Source organism: Nelumbo lutea, chromosome 2 (assembly GCF_056320005.1).
Source record: "Nelumbo lutea isolate HS-2025 chromosome 2, American lotus-T2T, whole genome shotgun sequence".
Classification (NCBI taxonomy): Eukaryota; Viridiplantae; Streptophyta; class Magnoliopsida; order Proteales; family Nelumbonaceae; genus Nelumbo; species Nelumbo lutea.
In genome coordinates, this window is record NC_142685.1 from 101,939,478 (window position 1) to 101,960,582 (window position 21,105).

Here is a 21,105-nt window from a genome sequence, read left to right on the forward strand (position 1 = left end):
AATGAAACACGTTGACGCTGTAGTGGCTGTTGGAGTATTCCAAATTTTCAACCGCTGCTCAAAAGACCGCCATGCCCTAAGCCCCTAACCAAGACGGGGGTCCATCCGAGTATTACGAGTAGAACTGTAGACGGTTCGAACTCGTCAACTCGGACGCTCCCCTCTCTCTTTCTCGCGAGGAGTCGGGGACAATTAAAAAAAGGTCAGATGGGGCATGGAAGGAGAAAGCTCCAAAAGTTTGAGCAGAGAAAGACAGAAAACCAAAAGCATGACGAGCTCCACTTCGGTCCTCCCTTCAGCCATCGATGTCTCCACTTTCGATCACACCCCTTCATATTGGTACTCTCTCTCTCTCTCTCTCTCTCTCTCCACTTATAAAGAGCAGCACAGACACATGTTCATGGACAGAGAACTAATTAAATGAGTTCTACATACATTACTAGTTATAAGGAATTTGGTTTAGCACATCCTAATCGAAGCAAGATTTGCAGTATGATTACATGTATTTACTGGAATTGTTCTGGTTCTGGATTGAGATGTCCTAATTCTTATTATTGTTGTCTTGTCGAGCAATCCTTATTGCATATGCTGAACTTGTATTTTAGCCAAGCTAGTTTTTGGGTTTCGACGCTCAATCTCGGGAATCTTCTCAAATCTCTCAATTTCAGGTGTTAGATGTATATATGCTGCTTTATTTCCGGAATGGTTTCAAATGAGGAAGGCTCTTTACAGCCATCAAAAAATAAGAAGATTATTTACTGAAACGGTTCATACATAATTATTTTTTTTTAAAACAAAGAACATATATGTTAAAATCTTTTGAGAGGGCAAAGTAATTCCTTCCAATGTTTAGTGCTTCTGAAATGGAATCTCTGTTTTGATCAGGAGAAGATGCTTAAAAATTAAACCATCTGATGTAGAGAAATTTCATATACCCACGATTTTGAAGATCAGAATAATAAATAGTTTCATTTCGATTTTTGGATTTTGGTGTCAAAATATTTTATTTGTCTGTACATTTGTTTGGCTTAATTCTGTAGTGACTGGGTTATCTTTTAGTTATTACTTTGTTTGTTAATGTTGTATTGTTGCATTGGTTATCACTTGTGAATTTGACATTTTCCTTGATTTTTTTTCATATTCTTCACATGTTTAAGTGCTGTACCTTTTTCTTACAGTGAAGAGAATGTATACTACCTTTGCAAGAAGTTGTGCATGATTGGGGCTGCAGAGACAAATGGTTCTGATCTTTTTGTTGTGTTCATTTCCAACGAGAAGAAACAGGCATGCATGTCTTGATTTCCTTACATGAAATTACCTTTCCAGGTAGTTTGTTTCAAGTTGAGTTTTTTTTTTTAATTAATTAAAATAAACTTTATATTCAACTTACCAGAATACATAACACAGATGCAAATGCACTCCCCACAAATTCAAAGTTTGGTTAATTTTCATGTGTCGTTAATAGAACTAAAGATATTCAGGTTGCAGGCAACATTTGATTTAGTCATATGGTTTGTTAAATTGACTAAAAGTGTCTATGACTTAGCTTAAGTATTTTGTGCTCTTTTCTTCTTGGGTTGCATATTGTGTTCAACTGACAAGTTTTTATAACACAAATGCAGATGTGCATATGCAATATGCACTGCAATATGGCTTAAGAATATATTTCGCTATTATATTCAGAAGTGTTGGGCTGAACCTTATTTATTTGTGCTGATCATAGATGAATTGAGTAAAATTATTCAGGAGGAGGTCCTAAGGTGCTTGTTGTTTGCTTATAACATTGTTTTAATCAAGGTTCAAAATTTTGCAAAATATCTGTACAGGCTGATACGTATCGTTCCGTTAAATGCCTGATACACGAAACATATAGAAACCAATTGTCTTGTTCCTTTTCACCTGTATCGGGCCGATACGGGACCGTATCAGACCGTTTTGGGTCTGTAATTCGAGCCGATACTCTTGCAAATCAATTACTCACCCTCTCATTAATCTTCCTTTTATTGCTAATCCTTCTAATTAATTTATTTCCCTCTCTCTCATTAATTACTATATTTACATTAATTACTCCCTCCCTCTCTCACCTTTATTACTATAATTACATTAATTACACCCTCTCTCTCTCTCTCTCTCTCTCTCTCTCTTTAATTTTAGGTGTAATTGTGTAAAAGCTAGAGGCTATAATAAGATTCAAACCTTGGTCACATGTTTACAATGCCCATGAGTCTACCACCACACCGAAATCCATTTTGGTGTTCAAATGTTATCCATTTTCATCCTTAAATAAAAGTTTTCTTTTTAGTGAATGTTTATTGGGGTGATTATGTGTCAGGTCACACTTAAGTCTTTTATGTATAAAATAATGTATAATATGTTTATACTTTTTTTTATGCATTATATATTTATATAGTATAAAATGTTACATACATTTTATAATATATATATATATACATATATATATATATATACATATATATATATATATATATATATATATATATAGTTAAATATATGGATTGGGCCAAGCCTGAACATGAAACCCAACTCTAAACCTGGAATTTCCGAGTCGGGTTGGGCCGGGATAATCACCCCTAGATGTTTGTTAATAAATGCTAAAATTGATTAATATATATATTAACAAATATTAAGACGAATTATTTTGATTTTCTAAAAACCGATGTATATATGCACACAATTTAGTTTTTGCATCATTTTTCAATAGTTACTGATTATGTCCCAATCTCTCACACTTCATGTGAACCATTAAGATAAGGTTTTTATGTTTAAATAACTTATTTATGGTCATATATACCTTGTACTTTATTGTTATTACTATATTTTTTAGGATTTATTTGAGTTTCATAGTGTATCCATGCATATCTTAGTTTTTCGCCCGTATCTATGCATATCCAAAGCGTATCCTGATACGCTTCTTCAAATTGCCTTACACTATGTGTTTTTTATGCTTTAAACCTTGGTTCAAAGTATTTTTTTTAATTTTACAGGGGGCCAGGCTTACCTTGACCTACCCCCCCTGAAAATAACCAAAACCCAAAACACCAAGTATTATGCATATTCGGGTGTAGCCAGAACAATACAATATGCCTGATATAACTCAGGTTGTGATATTTTGAACCTTGGTTTTAATTGATAAGATATTGAAGGTAAATGCATAATTAAGTTTATGGATGTATTCCTTAGAAACAAGAGGTTTTAAAAAAAGTAGGATAAAGCAGAACATATGCCATATAAATTTAAGGGTAAAATATAAAAGCCTCCCTTAAGTTTTCTGACAAATATAAAATCCTCCTCTGTAGTTTTGAAAAATCACGTATTTACCTCCCTCCCCCATCGTCCCATACGAAAATTGCTGATTTAATGTGTTTAGTTCTTCTCCAAGAACCAAGAACCAGAGGCAACAAAGACAACCTAATCGTTCATCCCTCCCTCTCTTTCTCTCTCTCTCTCTCTCTCTCTCTCTCTCTCTCTCTCTCCTCCTATCTTTCTTCTTGTCTAACCACTCTGTCCTCCCTACTATGTCAAATATCCCCACCTCTCTCTCTCTCTCTCTCTGAAGTCTACCGGATTCTTTGCTATTTCCATCACAGATCCATGGACCATGGCCTTTCTTCTAAACGGCCATGGGTATGGTATAATGATAATTTACTTGTTCCTTGTGATTATAATATGATATATTGATAACATACTTGTTTCCATTTTTGGTATGATATAAATTTTTGTCGCTCCATGTAAATATATACAAATATTCGGCGCTAGCCTTCTCTCTGAAACATTTCCCTCAAATCTTCTACAAACCCCATTTGTTAAACTTATTCTCATCTTACAATATTTGTGTCCTAGCTTAAATCCGAAGTTCTTTGTTAGAAATCAGAATAGAGCACACCATGAATTTCTGCAAAAAAAAAATACTGTAGTTTGCCTCCTTAAATCCTCTAGTTGTGGCCTGCTATTTATTTGTTGCAGAAATTGAAGTTCTTGCAGACATTTTTCTTCGTTTATCAATAGGTACCACCAATATAAGAGGTGAGAAAGAGCTCACCTGCTCAAATACCTACTTGTTGTAATCTCTGCAATTCCAGATTTTGTTGTTATTTATTTTTGCCTATATCCTGCTCCTAAAGAAACAAGTGTTCAAAGACAAGGCCTCCTAAACTTCAAACTTGGAGGGCTTTCATGCTCTGGAGCTCCTCACTGCTTTTATATGAAGTTTCAGGTCTTGGATTTTGGAAATGGCAACTATAGAGAAGCCTCACTCCCATGTTGATTTAGAAGAAGGCCATCGGCGTTTTGTCGTTGCAAGCAACGCAAGAGTGAGGGAAGCATCTGCTTCTCTGATTCTGATGACAGATCATGGCATTCCCAGTTTGGTTCCACTACCAGTGGTATGAAGAGCATAGGTTCTCCAATGTGTCTGATCTTGAGATTGGGGGACTTCGGGCAACCGCCGGAATTCTTTGATAACAGATTGTTCAGTCAAGGTAGATTTGTAAAGTGGTGTACCAGAAATTAGATGTATTTGGTTAAAGTGGACAAGGATTGCAGGATTTGTCATCTGAGCTTGGAGAGCACTATGAGGAATCTGAAATTCCTATTGAATTGGTCTGTTCTTGCAAGGATGATTTGGCTGCTGCTCACAAGAAATGCACCAAAGCCTGGTTCAAGATAAGGAAAATAAATAAAAACTCAGGGGAGGGAGTTGAAAAGATGGAGGCATGAACAGTTGGGTTGCACCTCTAGTTCTTAGTTTTTGGAGAAGAAGATGAATAGTGTTTTGGGGTATTTTAATGAATCTATATCTGAATTAATAGATATAAGGGCAGAATAGGTATTTTAAAAACAAATGCATTAGGTCATCAATTTCTGAATAGGACAATGACAGAAGGGAGGTAAATGCATGATTTTTCAAAACTACAGTGGAGGATTTTGTTAAAGTGAAAAGACGGGAGGGTTTTATGATTGTCAGAAAACTTGGGGGAGGTTTTTATATTTTACTCTAAATTTAATAATAATAGGAGTGCAAATTAGGGTTCACATAGGATTGGAGACTAAGAGATAATTCAATGTGACTTTTTTCTGGTACCTTGGTTTGATAATCATAACAAGGGAAAGATTGAGGATGTTGCCCATAGAATTAGAGCAAGATGAGCAAAATAGAGGGGCGCATCCAGAGTGTTTAATGATAGGCAAAAACCATTTAGATTAAAAGGAAAATTCTATGAAACAGTTATAAGGCTAACTATGCTTTATGGCACAAAGTTTTGGGTAGTCAAGAAATAACATGTCCATAAAATGAATGTGGCAGAAATGTTGTATGTTGAGATGGATGAGTGGAATAACTAGAAAGGGTAGGGTAGGGTCAGAAATGAAGTCATTCAAAAGAATGTAGATGTAGCTCAAATAGGTGATGAAATGAGAGGAAGTAGACTAAGATGGTTAGCACGTGCATAGAAGACACATAAAACCTGTAAAAACAAGTTATCCGTTACAAGTTGAAGGGGCTAGAAGTAGATGTGTCAATGGGTCGGGCCTGGTTTGGGAGAGGGGTGCACCAGTCCCGAACAGATTAATAATTGGTTCCATATGATAGACCTAGAACCATCCCAATTATTAATCGGGACAATTGGTCTGACCCGATTAGACCCAATTATATATAATTACCTATGATAATAACAACTTAAAACTTTATTTTTGATAATATAACCTTAATAAAATGATAGTAAAATAGTTAACTGTTTATATGTTGATAAAACAAGTGTTGTTAACCAAAATTATCCCATATACTATCTATGAAATTTACCCTTTTAGACATTAAATACAACAAAAGTTACAAGAAAAACAGGAGGCCTTTATGTATTATTAACTACACAATTAGTTCGGATCTGAACTGGTTTGGAGAAAATTATTAATTGGGACAAAATCATAAAATCAGAACTGACATACTGTTTTGGTTAGTTCAGTTCTGTTGAATAGACCCAACACCCAACCCATTAACAGCCCTAGGTACAAAGGGCTAGGGGCAAACCAAAAAGGACATATGACTAATCAAAAAAACAAAAAGGACATGGGTTAAGGTGGTTGACAATGATTTAAGTTCTCATAATTTAACAATGGATTAAAGGACTTTCAGTCAATGATATTAGCAGAAATATTCACCCCTTTCTGTTTCTGCCTCATCCTCAGCAAACTCCCTTGAGGCATCCCATATCCATCAGTGAAGGTGTGATAACCCTTAATTTTGACAGTTGTGCCTTAGGCAATCCGGACTTTGCAGGTATTGGTGGTACAGTAAGGGACAAAAGGGGCAATATCTGCTGGACTTTTAGTGGTCCAATCGGTTGGGCCGACTCCACAAAGGCTGAAGTGATGGCTGTTCTCACTGGAATCAGGATAATAAAGAATTTGGGAATTCAGAATTTGATCATTGCAGGTGATTCAGCAAATAAGCTAAAACGGTTAAGAGACAAAAAAGGGGGCCCTTGGAGACTATATCACTATCTGACTTAAGCTTGGGATTCTTTGGATGGTTTGAATGTTAACGTAGTTTGGATTCCTAGGGAACACAATCATACTGCAGATGACCTAGTTAAATTTGGTGTGTATTTGGAGCATCTATATAGCGACAAGCTTCCTCTCCTTTGTAACTTGCAGGGGGTCCCCCCCCCCTTTTTTCTCAATAAATTCTGGTTAAATTTTCTCAAAAAAAAATTTAACAATGGATATGCCATTAAACTGGAAAACAGGATTCATGTAACCAATCGATATAGTTGGGATAAGGCTTAGATGATGATGTTCTTCAGAAATGCTCATAAAAATTTTGAGCCAGAAGATAATTTTATAGAAGCAATGTTGGCTTATGCATAATTTTATTGATGCTTCAATCAGTCATTTGATACCAGAGTGGTGATGCCTTTTCTGATCAAGCCCCAAACTAAACTTCAGTGAGATTATTTGTTTAGGGATTCAGCCTACTTGGACATGAACTGTATACAAATCGAATTTATGTAAGCCCTATCTAATGCTATTTTCCATTTCTGTTAAGATTGCCAGTGTCACCTTTTTCTATTGAGTTCTTCATCTCCTGGATTGGCCCATGTATTGATGTGTTTGCAACCATATTGTTGTCATAATAATCTTCCTTATAAGCATGGCTTCTTATGGCAGCTATTAGTTTGAAGACTATCAAAAATGAAGGAAATCACTGTTAAAGGGGATTTTATGCTGAAATCAAACGAAAGATCAACCTTGCCATGTTTTACTGAACAAACATTTAATCCTTGTTCAATAAATCATCATAATTTAGATTTCTTTTTGGTCATTGAGGCAATTAATCTGAAAGCTGGAATATGCTATCTAGATTCCACTGTGGCATCAGAAAGCTAGTGCAAGAGCTGATGGAATTATTCTATGGGATTATCATGTCATCTGCATCCAGGTCAGAGCCAAATTTGTTTAATCTACTGATAATTGGTGCATCAACAGACAGTAAAATCAGGTTTACTTGGACAGTTAGATGGTTTAAATGCGTCTAATTCAGTTACATTCTTTTGTGGTATGTGATGTGATCTTAAAATCATAATGGAACTCACAGAGAAGTGGAGAAGGCAATGCACCCCATAAGGTGTGGGATCTGGATTCGTCTCTTACTTTTCCTACTCCTCTGGATCAATATGTCTCAGAAGCTATCCGTCCATCATTTCAGCTATTTCCTGAGTATAAGAGGTAATTTCTAATCTTTTGCACCTTTAATCTTGGTGACTACCTAGCACCTAGAAGAACCATGAAAATACACTTCATTTTGTTATATTTGTAATCACTACCATCTAAAGTTTCTTATATAATCTTTAAGATATGCACCAACTCTTACATAATGCTATGACGGCAGTATAATTTTTAAGTAGCATAGGTCTCCTATGTCTTGTATTCTGACTGTTAGGCGACTTAGAAATTCATCTGCTATCATGGAGATTTATTTCTCATTTTTCAAGAACACTTTCATTTTTATTTGATAAGTTCATTTTTAGAAAGTTTTTAGAGAATTTGTTTGTATTTATTGCTGATTTTGATAATTTCCTTTCTATTTGGATTCACAAGTGGTCCAAATTTTAGTCCCTAACGAGGTTGACAACATGCATTTGATTAAAATATTTAGTGGTTAGGATTTTTTGGACCAGATGAAGCCAGTTTTAGAGTTTTTTGTTTTTCTAAGACATCTTTGTAGAGCAGATGGAGGGTAGTTCTGTAATTTTACTCTCTTTATTGTAAACTAGTAGGCATGTATATTAGTGTACGGATCTGTCCTTTTACTTCTTTTGTAAGGACAATCTTGCCCATTCTCTTATTAATATAAATTCTTTTTTCTGGGTTGGTTCGATCATACTGATCAACCCTAACAGATCTGAAGTCTCCTGGCTTTCTCCTTGTCTTCTCTTTCTCAGACGGATTAACATGGTATCAGAGCGGGTTGTTCTCTGATTCATCTCTTTTTTTTACTGTTTGAGGTTTCTTCACTTCTGCGTTTGGTTCTGGACTGTTTTGATGAATCCAAGAACTAGTCTTCTCTATTCTGCGCAAGCAACAACAGAAATCTTACTGGATCTCTCTTGAAAGGCCTCCATTTGTGGTAAAACTTGAAAGGAAGTGTTGTCTGGCCCTATTCTGCATATTCTGAAAGTTACATCAAGTTTGGACAAACACTGAGAGAGATCTATACATCTCTTCTAAGCGGCAGCAGGTAGTCTTTCCTTTTTTGGACTGTGTTCTTAGATCCCAGTCTTGTTGTGCTTTGGACACTTTTACTCAACTGTAAGAGGTTTCTTGTCTTCCCTTTTTGACTCTCTTGGATTGGTTCTCAGTTTATATTGCTTGCTTCGGCTATTTTTGTTCTGTGTTTTACTCGACATGGGTCTTGAAAAGAGTAAAATTACAGAACTACCCTCCATCTTCTCTACAATCTTTTCTAATGTTTTGGGACTTGGGAGTTTGATTTATTTTGCTGACCCATCCCCATATGGTTGGGATAAGGGAGTTTAATTCGTTACTTATTTAAACACTTTTTTTAATCATTATTGGATTACATTTTCCTCTCATTTTTTAATACATCATACTTCTATTATATTAGCCTCATATGTCATGTTGCACCTTATAAAAGCCCCTAATATAGATCTAGTATTGTTCCACACACTCATATATGCTCCATTAGATTACATCTTTCAATTAATTATGAGAACCATTAACTGCATATAAATCTACTTGTATGATGTTACATAAATATTTCTTATTTAGTACGTGTTTAAGATTTTCCACTGAACAGTTTTTAGTTTTCGTTGTTCTTCATGAAGAAGATTCTTTTTCTTCTAACTTTTAATGATCTCATATCATGGGGCCCATGGTGTCTAAGCTGATACCCAAGTGACAAGTTCACATGCATGTTCAGTGCCTTCTTAGGCAAGGAAGAGGGCAAGGTGGAAACCTTATCATATATTGTGTACCATGTATTTTATATGTGCTCTATGACACAAAATCATATAGTATATATGTGATCTGTTAATTTTTTAATTTGTATGGATTAAATGTTTTATTGTGGTACTTGTTTGGTTGGATTAACTATTCTATGACTCGTTGCATTGCTTATATGTTTGGATTCTTGTTATATGAAAATTCATTATTCTAAAATATGCCTTTCTACTTTGTTAAATGGATTTAGAAGAAAAACAGTCCCAAAAGAAATAAAATATCAGATTAGAAAGAAGAAGAAACAAAAAAGTGACACCAAGATGAGAAGAAGAGAAAGGGAACGATTGAGAAGAAAAGGGTGAAAGAGAAGTCTTGTTTGTACCTCTCATCCTTTCCCTAATCCTTTTCATTAAAGAATAATCACTAATGATCAGAAATTACAAGTAAATCCTCAGTAATTACAAGTAGGTTTTTAGTGGGGCAGCTAGCTAATTAAACATAAGAAAACTAAAGTTAACAGGACCATAAGAAAAAGGCCCATTAACAAAAGATGACATAAACATAAAATTAAAATACAATTGTGTTCTACGGGCCATTCGGCCCATCTTCTCTACAGATTTGATTATATTATTTACATAATATTGAAGTTTATGTATAACAATTGTAAATATGGCACATGTCAACATGAATCATACCCTAGTAATCTAACAAATTATGTCCCATTTCTTTAAAAGCCACCACCTAACTGGCATCTAGGTAGCATTTAATTGACTAAGTCCTTAAGCAACAAGACATTATTCTGTTGCCCAGTCTCACCTTGCCACCTTGATGACTATGATGGACCACATAATGGATTCTGAATGTCCTTTGGGGTTTTCCTGATTTACTCAACTAAATACAACCCCAACCATATGGGGTCAGCTACAAGAATCTTGTAAAACCATAAAGCCATTTTTCTCTATTAAGAGCCATATTTATTTGTCAAATCATACGTCATTAATTCATTTCTTACCACTTCAACCCATCTGCTCTAATTTAGCAATCTACAATTTTGCGGAAGTTTGACCTATTTGTACTCTATCACACCATGGACTACTGCATTTATTGACTCTATTGTCAAAATTTCTGACACTTTTTAGTATCTTTTGGCCTTCCATCTTCCTGATTTCAACATCTTTGAATTTAGAGATTTTTGTAATTTTTTATTGGTAAAAATATTTGCGGTTTTTAGTATCAAATTCTTTTTGGTTCCTATTCAGATGTGTAGGTTGTACTGTTTACCTTTTAAATGAGTTATACTGCAAGAGTTGTATATTTTGGTAAAGGGTTTGCTTTTTAGCACCTCATTTCTTTTATTTGCTTCATTTTACAGCCTGGAATTATTTGTCAACTCTATTAAGTTTTTTAATATCACTGCAAGAAACCTCTTCTGTGATGTCCAGGCTTTTTAGGGTGGTGCATGCTCCAATTTTCCTTCGCTTCTTTGCATCTGATAGACGACACATGAGGGATGCTGTTGGAAATTGGATATCTCAACCTCCTACTTGGGAACCCATAGTTGCTGAAGGTGAATTCCAGGGTCCATCTTTGCTAGAATTTTTCTCTCCAACTTTATCTCTTCCTTTTTGTAGTTAAGTTGACATATCTATTGGGAGAATTGCTTAGCAGGTTTTGCCCTTGTTACTGTTGAATATCATGTGCTAAAGATTATCGGAATTATGCAATATTGGGTAGTATTCAGTTGAAAGATAAGTGTGAAGTATGTTTCTTAAACAAGAACTTCAATTGCATGCCCCCTCTATTGACCAATTTAATCCTACAATATCTTATTCTGTTAACTCAAAATCCTATCTAATGCCACCAAAATCATGCAAAACTGACAAGTTTGGACTCTTTAAAAATAGGCTGAGAGAAATGACGTGATTACAACTTTAACTTGTCAAAAATCTAAAAACTCTAGAGGTTGCCTATGCTACTGGGACCATAGGAGCCTATTGGGTACCATGCGTGAAATCCCAGCTTTCCATTTCCTTTTCTTTTTCTTGGTTTGCATCAGATTGCTTTTGAAAGGTGCTTTCTGTTATTGTTAGTTTACTGACTGCTTCTGTTGCCAAGGATTAAAATATCAATATGATATGCCCATACTGGAGTGTATCATATCCATATCACTGTACCTAGATATGCTTGGGTACACCAATACAGAGGTAACCGTAACTTTTATTTATTTATTTTTTATTTGTAACCGTAACTTTGATGAGATAAATAGATTACAAATGTACAAGAATGCAAGAACATAAATAGGCCAGTCAAATACTTAACAGTTCAACTTTTGCAATTGTTCCCAGAAAGTTCCTTACCTGTTAATCCCATTTTTGGTCGATACATCTGCCAATGGTTGTCCTTGGGACCCAACTGAATCTGCACACCATTCCATTACAGACTCCTAAGTTTACTTATTATATATCTATACTGCCACGGTTCTTCTTTGCTCCCTTGCAGCCATCCCACCACTACCCATGGGTCCCCCTCAACCAACACACTGCTGTAGTTTAGAGATCTTCCTAATTGGAGGCCTTGTAGAATTTCCAGCAGCTCAGCTTTTATAAAGTTCCTTCCTATCCCCTGTTGGACCTGAAAAAATGGCTTAGTATTCTCCCAAGTCTGCCCCCAAAAGTCACCCCTATACTTGACGGGCCAGCATTTCCCAAACTACAGCCATCAAAATTTAGTTTTAGTTGATCTCTGTTTGGTGGTTGCCAAGAGAATGTAATGGCAAATCTCATTAAATAGAAACTGCCAAATGCAAGTTTAAGCTTTATTGGACATATAGATTGGCAAATGTGGTGGAAGATGTAATGCCAGACAAGGGGTGAATTGGAGACAACTGTTTTCTGTAAGGGGAGGAGGCAAGAGCCAGCCATCATCAAAGATTGTGGGGCATTCTTTTATCATATGTAGTTAAACCATTCTTTGCACTTAATGAAATAAAATTACAGTTTCTGATAAAAAAAATAAATTAAAATAGAATAAAGCAGCCAAAAGTCTTCACCCAATGCATCACCTGAATAGAAATATTTTCAATGATATTCTCCGTTGGCCACACCTTCCGTAGGAAGATTCTATCATTTCTTTCCTTCCAAACATTCCAAAGTATTGCAGCTGTCATGCAACTCCATAGGTTCGCCCCCTCATTCTAAGAAAGGTGAGGAAAGAGGCTGAAAATAGGCTTCCCAAGCTTGTTGGAAGAGTTCACCTGTGTTACAGACTGTATAATTAAAATAGGAAGATGTTACAGATTGTATAATTAAAATAGGAAGTAAATACTAGGGAGATATGATGTTACAGACTCTATAACTAAAATAGGAAGTAAATGCTAGGGAGATATGATTTACCTTGATTGTAGGACAGATTTGTAGGAATTTGATTAGTCTTCTTTCCTAATATATTCTTTCCTAACATAGAATTTGTAACTTGTATATATACATACGAGATTGATGAATAATACAACAAATTCTTCTTCTTCCTCCGTTTACTCTTATTTTACATGGTATCAGAGCATCTAGTCTCTGCCTGCCCTTTTGTTTTAAGTAAACAGTAGGTAGAGGAAAATTTCTGGGTGTTTCGGGTCACCCCCTTGGAGCAGTCAGAGCATCTAGTCTTTGCAAAGTCCGGCAGTCAGCAGCCCTGCGCGTGTGTCTCACGCACCGCCTGAAGATTCTGCCACAGTCACACGCGCCGGCACGTGGAGGCACATCTTGTCTTTTGGCTCGCCTCGTCTTGTATAGAACATATTTGTGCTTTGTTACATGCATATCCATTCCGGTGTTTTCAACAGGTGTGCTCTATTGATTTTCGGTGTTCAAAATATTCTGTTTATTTGAATTTTGAGATTATGGCAGACAAGAAATCAGTAGTTATGTCGGATGTTATTCCAGTGATGTCAAAAATAACTGAGCATAAGCTTAATGGCTCTAATTATCTGGATTGGAGTAAAACTGTTCAACTATATTTGCTGAGTATTGCTATGGATAACCATTTGACTGATGACCCTCCTAATGATGACTCGAGAAAGTCTTGGTTGAGGGAGGATGCCCGTTTGTTCTTGCAAATACGCAACTCCATTGAAAGTGAGGTGGTTGGTTTAGTCACTCAATGTGGATTTGTTAAGGAATTAATGAACTATCTAGAGTTCTTGTACTCCGGAAAGGGGAATATTTCCCGCATTTATGATGTGTGCAAAGCCTTTTACGGGGCAGACAAAGGTGATAGATCTCTTACAAGCTATTTCATGGATCTCAAGAAAACATATGAAGTACTTAATATGTTGCTTCTGTTTAGTACTTATGTGACTATTCAACAAGCTCAGCGAGAAAAGATGGTTATGAGTTTTTTAGTTGGCCTACCTTTTGAATTTGAGACTGCTAAATCTCATATTCTTTCCAGTTCAGAGATCTCTTCTCTACAAGATGCTTTCAGTAGGGTCCTTCGTACAAAATGTTCTCCACCTGTTCAGCATAGTAGTGCCCTTGTCAGCCGCAATAATACATCTGAATCAGGGAGACAACAATACAGGAGTGGTAGTGGTAGGTCAAGTAACTATGACAGGAATACTAATACTCGTGGACAGGAGTTAGGAGAGATAGTGTGTCATTACTGTCATAAGCCAGGACATATGAAGCGGGATTGCAGGAAGTTGCAGAATAAGAAAACTCAGTCAGCCCATATTGCATCCACCACGGATACTTCTGAGAAGTCTGTTATGATATTTACAGATGAATATGCCAAATTTGCTCAGTACCAAGAATCATTGAAACCTTAATCTACTCCTGTTACTGCCATCGTCGAGTCAGGTAAACCCAATACATGTCTTGTTTCCTCCTCTTCAAAATGGGTCATTGATTCTGGAGCTACAAATCATATGACAGGTAATTCAAGTCTGTTTTCTACCTTTCAGTCACATAAATCTACCTCTCCTGTTACTTTAGCAGATGGATCAACATCTTGTGTTATTGGGTCTGGCACAATTAGTCCAACACCATCACTTCCTTTGTCATATGTTCTTAGTTTACCTCAGTTATCATTTAATATAATTTCTGTTAGCAAACTCACTCGTACCCTTAATTGTTGTGTCTCATTTTTTCCTGATTATTGTTTATTTCAAGATCTTACGACGAAGAAGATTATTGGTAAGGGACATGAGTCTGGAGGTCTCTACATCCTTGATACACAAGTTCCAAGATCCATAGCCTGTTCTGGAGTTGTAACCCCTTTTGAAGAACATTGTCGGTTGGGCCACCCCTCTCTCCATGTGTTAAAGCAAATTTGTCCTCAATTTCAGAATTTGTCGTCATTAAATTGTGAATCTTGTCAGTTTGCTAAACACCATCGTCTTAGTTCAAGTACTAGAATCAATAAATGAGCTAATGCTCCTTTTGAATTAGTCCATTCAGATGTTTGGGGTCCGTGTCCAGTTGAGTCCAAAACTGGGTTTAAGTATTTTGTTACTTTTGTTAATGATTACTCTCGTATGACATGGTTATATTTAATGAAAAATCGTTCTGAGGTGTTTTCTCATTTTTCTGCTTTCTGTGCTGAAGTTAAACTCAATTTAATATTTCTGTTCAAATATTGAGAAGTGATAATGCTAAGGAGTACTTGTCAGAATCCTTTCAAACTTACATGCTTCAACATGGCATTCTTCATCAAACTTCTTGTGTAGATACACCATCTCAAAATGGGGTTGCTGAACGGAAAAATAGACACCTTCTTGAAACTGCAAGAGCTTTGTTATTTCAAATGAAGGTTCCTAAACCTTTCTGGGCTGGTGCAGTTTCCACAGCATGTTTTTTGATTAACCGTATGTCTTCATCTGTTCTTCAGGGTAAGACTCCTTATCATGTTCTGTTTTCAAATAAAACACTGTTTCCTATTGAGCCTAGGGTATTTGGGTGTACATGCTTTGTTCGGGATGTTCGTCCTCAGGTTACCAAACTAGATCCAAAATCTTTGAAGTGTGTTTTTCTTGGGTATTCTCGTGTTCAAAAAGGGTATAGATGTTATTGTCCTACTCTTCACAGATATCTTGTGTTAGGTGATGTTAATTTCCTAGAAGATACACCTTTCTTTCCATCTACTCCTCATTCAAGTCAGGGGGAGGATGATGATTTGTTAATCTATACTGTCACATCATCTGGTTCACATCCTATTGAATCTGCTCCTATCAGGCCTAAGCCACCTACAGTACAGGTTTATTCTCGGCGACCAACCCCTCCGGATCCATGTCCTACACCAGCTCCTTCGTCGACAGATCCAGTCTCAACTGATCATGTTCCTTCGTCATCAGAACCAGTCTCTAATGATGATCTTCCTATTGCTCTTCGTAAAGGTAAGCGTGAGTGTACTTATCCAGTATCTTCATTTGTGTCTTATAATCATTTGTCATCCTCTTCTTGTTCTTTTATTGCATCTCTTGATTCTATCTCTGTTCCTAAGACTGTTAAAGAAGCCCTTTCTCACCCTGGATGGAGTAATGCTATGATCGAGGAGATGAATGCTTTAGAGGACAATGGTACTTGGACCTTGGTAAATTTACCTGCAAATAAGAAGGCTATTGGGTGTAAATGGGTGTTTACAGTTAAAGTCAATCCTGATGGGTCCATTGCCCGATTGAAAGCCCGTCTTGTTGCTAAAGGATATGCTCAGACTTATGGAGTGGATTATTCTGATACCTTTTCTCCTGTTGCTAAACTTACTTCTGGCATGTTGTTTATTTCTATGGCAGCTATTTATAATTGGCCCCTTCATCAGTTAGACATCAAGAATGCTTTTCTTCATGGGGATCTTCAAGAAGAAGTTTATATGGAGCAACCGCCTGGCTTTGTTGCTCAGGGGGAGTATGGGAAAGTTTGCTATCTTCATAAGTCTCTGTACGGGTTGAAGCAGAGTCCTCGCGCCTGGTTTAGAAAGTTTAGTCAAGCAGTCGAGAATTTTGGTATGAAGAAAAGTAAGTCTGATCATTCTGTTTTCTTCAAGCACTCTGCTGCTGGCATCATTTTGTTAGTTGTGTATGTGGATGATATTGTCATTACAGGGAGTGATATTACAAGGATTTCATCCCTTAAATCCTTTCTCCACACTCAGTTTCATACCAAAGATTTGGTAATGTTGAAATACTTCTTGGGTGTTGAGGTAACAAGAAGCAAGAAGGGAATATTCTTATCTCAAAGGAAATATGTACTTGACTTGTTGTCTGAGACGGGAAAGTTGGGAGCTAAGCCATGTAGCACTCTAATGATTCCTAACTTGCAACTTACAAAAGATGGTGAATTATTTGAAGATCCTGAGAGATATAGAAGATTGGTTGGAAAGTTGAATTATCTTACCGTAACTCGTCCAGATATTGCGTATTCAATTAGTGTGGTGAGTCAATACATGTCCACTCCAACAGTTAATCATTGGACAGCTGTAGAACAAATTTTGTGCTACTTAAAAGGAGCACCTGGGCGAGGAGTTTTGTATGGCAATCATGGTCATACTAGAATTGAATGTTTTTCAGATGTTGACTGGGCAGGATCCAAGGAAGATCGAAGGTCTACTTCAGGCTATTGTGTATTTGTTGGAGGGAATCTAGATTCATGGAAAAGGAAGAAGCAGAATGTTGTCTCACGTTCGAGTACAGAATCGGAATATAGAGCTATGGCCAAGTCTGTGTGTGAAATAATGTGGATATATCAGCTTCCGACTGAAGTAGGTCTTAAAACTTCAGTACCAGCCAAGTTGTGGTGTGATAACCAAGCTGCTCTTCACATTGCATCTAATCCTGTTTTTCATGAACGAACTAAGCATATCGAGATTGATTGCCATTTCGTTCGTGAAAAGATTCAGCAAGGTTTGATTTCCATAGGTTATGTGAAAACAGGAGAACAACTGGGAGATATCTTCACGAAGGCTCTTAATGGGGTTAGGGTTGATTATCTTTGTAACAAGCTGGGCATGATTAATATCTATGCTCCAGCTTGAGGGAGAGTGTTACAGACTGTATAATTAAAATAGGAAGATGTTACAGACTGTATAATTAAAATAGGAAGTAAATACTAGGGAGATATGATGTTACAGACTGTATAACTAAAATAGGAAGTAAATTGTTGAGGGCCCGGGAATAGGATCTCGTCACGGGTCGGTCCACGGGGAAAACCTCCTGTTTTCCCTTGTTCCTTCCTGCTTGTGATGAACCTATCTTGGCGCCTTCGGTGATTTGTCCAAGAGATCACCAACTCTCCTAACTCACTCTTGACTGAATAATTTGATATTTCATTCAATAATGGGGTCTCCTTAAGTAGGAGATTACAAGAGTCCTAATCAAAGGGAGTCTCCTTGCTGAATAGGGAGACTTCTAGTTCTATCTTGCTAAGGATAAGATAAGCTAATCCTAATCTGATAAGCTACTAAGAAGATAAGATAAGCTAATCCTAATCTGATAAGCTACTAACAAGATAAGATAAGCTAAGCTAATCCTTATCTGATAAGCTATTAACAAGATAAGATAAGAGATAAGAACAATAAGATAAGAACAAGCAAAATGAGCTAATCTAATCTAGATAAGGCTGCTGTTGCCGAACTGGGTAGGATGAGCATCACTGAATCCCTGCTGCTGCTGGCGGTGGGCCCGGGGCCTGTTGCTGCCGGTGGCGATGGTACGTCTTCCCGAGGAAGGCGTCCATAACATAAATACTAGGGAGATATGATTTACCTTGATTGTAGGACAGATTTGTAGGAATTTGATTAGTCTTCTTTCCTAATATATTCTTTCCTAACATAGAATTTGTAACTTGTATATATACATACGAGATTGATGAATAATACAACAAATTCTTCTTCTTCCTCTGTTTACTCTTATTTTACAACCTGCAAGCCAAGAGAGATAGAAACCTATCCCAAATACTAGCCACAAACACACAAGCAGTTAGTAAGTAGAAAGTGGCTTCGTCACCTATATTGCAAAGGAAACAAATATGTGGTAAAATAAACCAATTGGGCTTTCTTTTTGAATATTTTCACAAGTATTAACTTTTCTAAAAACAAGTATTGATTTTAGAGTGATAGACCTCCCAACAGAAAGTCTAATTTTTAGGTGGTATTGTTCTACTCCAAATTTCCTTAACGGAAATGTTTGCAAGGATGAGGAAGAGGAGTGCATAAATTTGTTTGCAAGGAGATGAGGAAGCAAACGTACATATCTAAATTCAAGAGGCTTCAGCTTGGCGAATAGGTGCTGTCTTTGTGAGGAACAAGAAGAGAATGTCAGACATTTGTTTATCAGATAGTATGCTGATTTCCTATGGAGACCGTTCACCAAGATGTTTGGGGCACATTTCTGCCAAATTCTGCTTCAGAAATCTTTTCAGCTTGGCCAAAGTTAAGAGGACCCAAGAAGGCTAAGGTGTTTTGGAGCTGCATACCTTTTGCAATATGTTGGAACTTGTGGAAGGAGAGGCATAGAAGAATTTTTTAAGCCAAATTCTATAACATGGATAGGATTGTGGCTGCTGTAAACAAGTCAGTTTCTGATTTGGGTTATGGTTCTTCCAGAGTTCAGACATATTGGTAGAAGGGATCTGGGGGAAATTTTAGGGGAAGTGCTGGAATTTCAGATCTGTAATCTGGAAAATTTGTATTGAGTCTGGATTCTACATTCTTGATTGTAAGGGGTGATGCCTCATCACCTTCTTCTTGTATCCTCTTTTATTTTAATAAAATCTTCGTTTTTTACCTATCAAAAAAAAAAAAACAAAGGAAGCAGCCTAGAAATAGCTTTCCAAGGAGATGCAAACATTGCTTTTGAGGGCAGACTGGCATCCCACCCACTATTTTTTTTAATCAGCATTTAATTTAGTCTCCATACACTGTTCAACTTCAACCTTGGGTTGGTGGGTAAACTCAAGATCTGCTACATGCTTTTGTGAAAAAGGTTGAAGATTGAAAATTCTATGGTGGGTTATGCCCCAAAGATCAAAAGTAGAGAAAGAATAATAATGAAACCCTGGATAGAAGAATACTTTATTTCTTATCAAAATCTAACTCTATGGCCAATCTTTATATCTATCCCCAATAGGAAAGAAACAAAATATGTTGAAAAGCCTTAGCTCACTTCGTTAGAGCATTTTGCTATTAATATGAAGGCTTTGATCTTGTAAGTTTAATCAGTCATATTATATTGGCCAAATTGTGTAAATTAGATAATCAAAATCAAATTCAAGGTAATTTCATTAATGCATGGTTAGAAGCCAGGTAAGGTGCATTGTACAAAGCAAGCCTCTCTTGTGACCAATTGGATTGACCACAAGATTTCTTCATGTGAGTAAAAGAGACTAAGAGAGTACCTAGTATAGTGAAGCTCTGACCCGATTAGGGAACCTTTTTCCTATTCTATTATATTATATTATTCAATATTCCTATTCATTGTATAAAAGTTGCCTATATCTTAATTGTTTGGGAGTAAACCAGATGATTTGTCTATATTAATCTTCTTCCTCCATTTTATTCCATCTGGAATCATACCTTTGTTAAAAAATGAATTGTTAAATCTTCTTCCTCCATTTTATTCCATCTGGAATCATACCTTTGTTAAAAAATGAATTGTTAAATCTTCTTCCTACCACCTGAATCTGTCCTTTACTCCTTTTTGATTTCCACTTGCATAGATGAACAAAAATGGCATCTTTTTCTAAGTTGGCTTGTATTCCTCTTGGATTGCCGTCCAAATATTATGCACCAGTCAGCTAGTCCTAAACCATGACGGTTGCACAAGTTTTACAGTACAATATAATGTTCAACTAGAACACTCAGCTGGTGTATAAGCATGAAAATACTCAGTCTATTACCACCCCGTCTACTCACCTCTCTCTGAATTTTGATTCTTCTTATGCATACTGAAAGAAATAAAAGAAAATTAATTTTTAGAATTATATGTATCATTGAAGTTCTTCTGTTTCCTCTCTTGAATGTTTTAGATGGAACTGTACACAACCTGGATGAGTATATTCGAGTTAGTACCACAGATGTGTTGACAAATATTGAAGATGATTCAATCCAATCACTGTTCTCTCAAAAATTTGGTTTGGTAGCAAGTGAAAGTCAGTTGGAGGACTTGTTTTCTTTTATTTCTTGATGGTTACCAACAAATCAAATGGAGGATCAAACAAAATCTAGATACTGGTTTATTCTTGAATGTGCCACTGTAAATACGTTTTTAACTGGTTGCCCTTATATCTTGTTTGATAAATGGATTGATTTTGTGGAATGATCAGCATTTAGGGTTTGTAAACTACTAAACTATATTGCTAATGGATTCTTTTAGATGGTTCAAGTCTTATTAACTGCAAGATGGATTCTTTAACAAGTGAGAGAGAGAGAGAGAGATAGCAAGATTTGAAATTCCATAGTTAATGGTGTTAATGCCTTGATGGTAGTATTAATGCCTTTAATTTTGAAATTTGAAATTTGAATTCTAAGATCATAATTAATAAGCTAGAAAGTTAACACTTTTAATGGCATAATTAATTTTACACAATTTATATTAAAAAAAAGTGGTTTGCATCTAGGGATATCAAATGTGCTGGATTTGGTCCAATC

The 21,105-nt window shown here is 36.3% G+C and overlaps 1 protein-coding gene across 2 annotated transcripts; it reads left to right on the forward strand.

Moving 5' to 3' along the window:
- Window positions 1–161: 161 nt before the first annotated feature.
- LOC148872367 (amino-terminal glutamine amidohydrolase) lies at window positions 162–20,845 on the forward strand. 2 transcript variants are annotated; one of them, XM_088972663.1, is made up of 6 exons: window positions 162–339; window positions 1,179–1,284; window positions 7,376–7,453; window positions 7,610–7,740; window positions 10,917–11,041; window positions 20,484–20,845. In XM_088972663.1, the coding sequence occupies exons 1-6, from the start codon at window positions 215–217 to the stop codon at window positions 20,639–20,641; spliced, it is 723 nt and encodes a 240-aa protein (XP_088828789.1). In that variant the 5' UTR covers window positions 162–214; the 3' UTR covers window positions 20,642–20,845. The 2 variants fall into 2 exon arrangements, with proteins under 2 accessions (XP_088828789.1, XP_088828790.1); XM_088972664.1 differs by lacking the exon at window positions 162–339 and adding an exon at window positions 408–668.
- The last annotated feature ends 260 nt before the right edge of the window (window positions 20,846–21,105 follow it).

Excerpts from the sequence above, each read along its gene's own strand:
- LOC148872367 (XM_088972664.1), top strand. The coding sequence starts at position 421 with ATGAGTTCTACATACATTACTAGTTATAAGGAATTTGGTTTAGCACAT. Across the intron at positions 1,285-7,375 it reads TTTCCAACGAGAAGAAACAG|ATTCCACTGTGGCATCAGAA; the intron begins GCATGCATGTCT and ends TATGCTATCTAG. Across the intron at positions 7,454-7,609 it reads ATCATGTCATCTGCATCCAG|AGAAGTGGAGAAGGCAATGC; the intron begins GTCAGAGCCAAA and ends TGGAACTCACAG.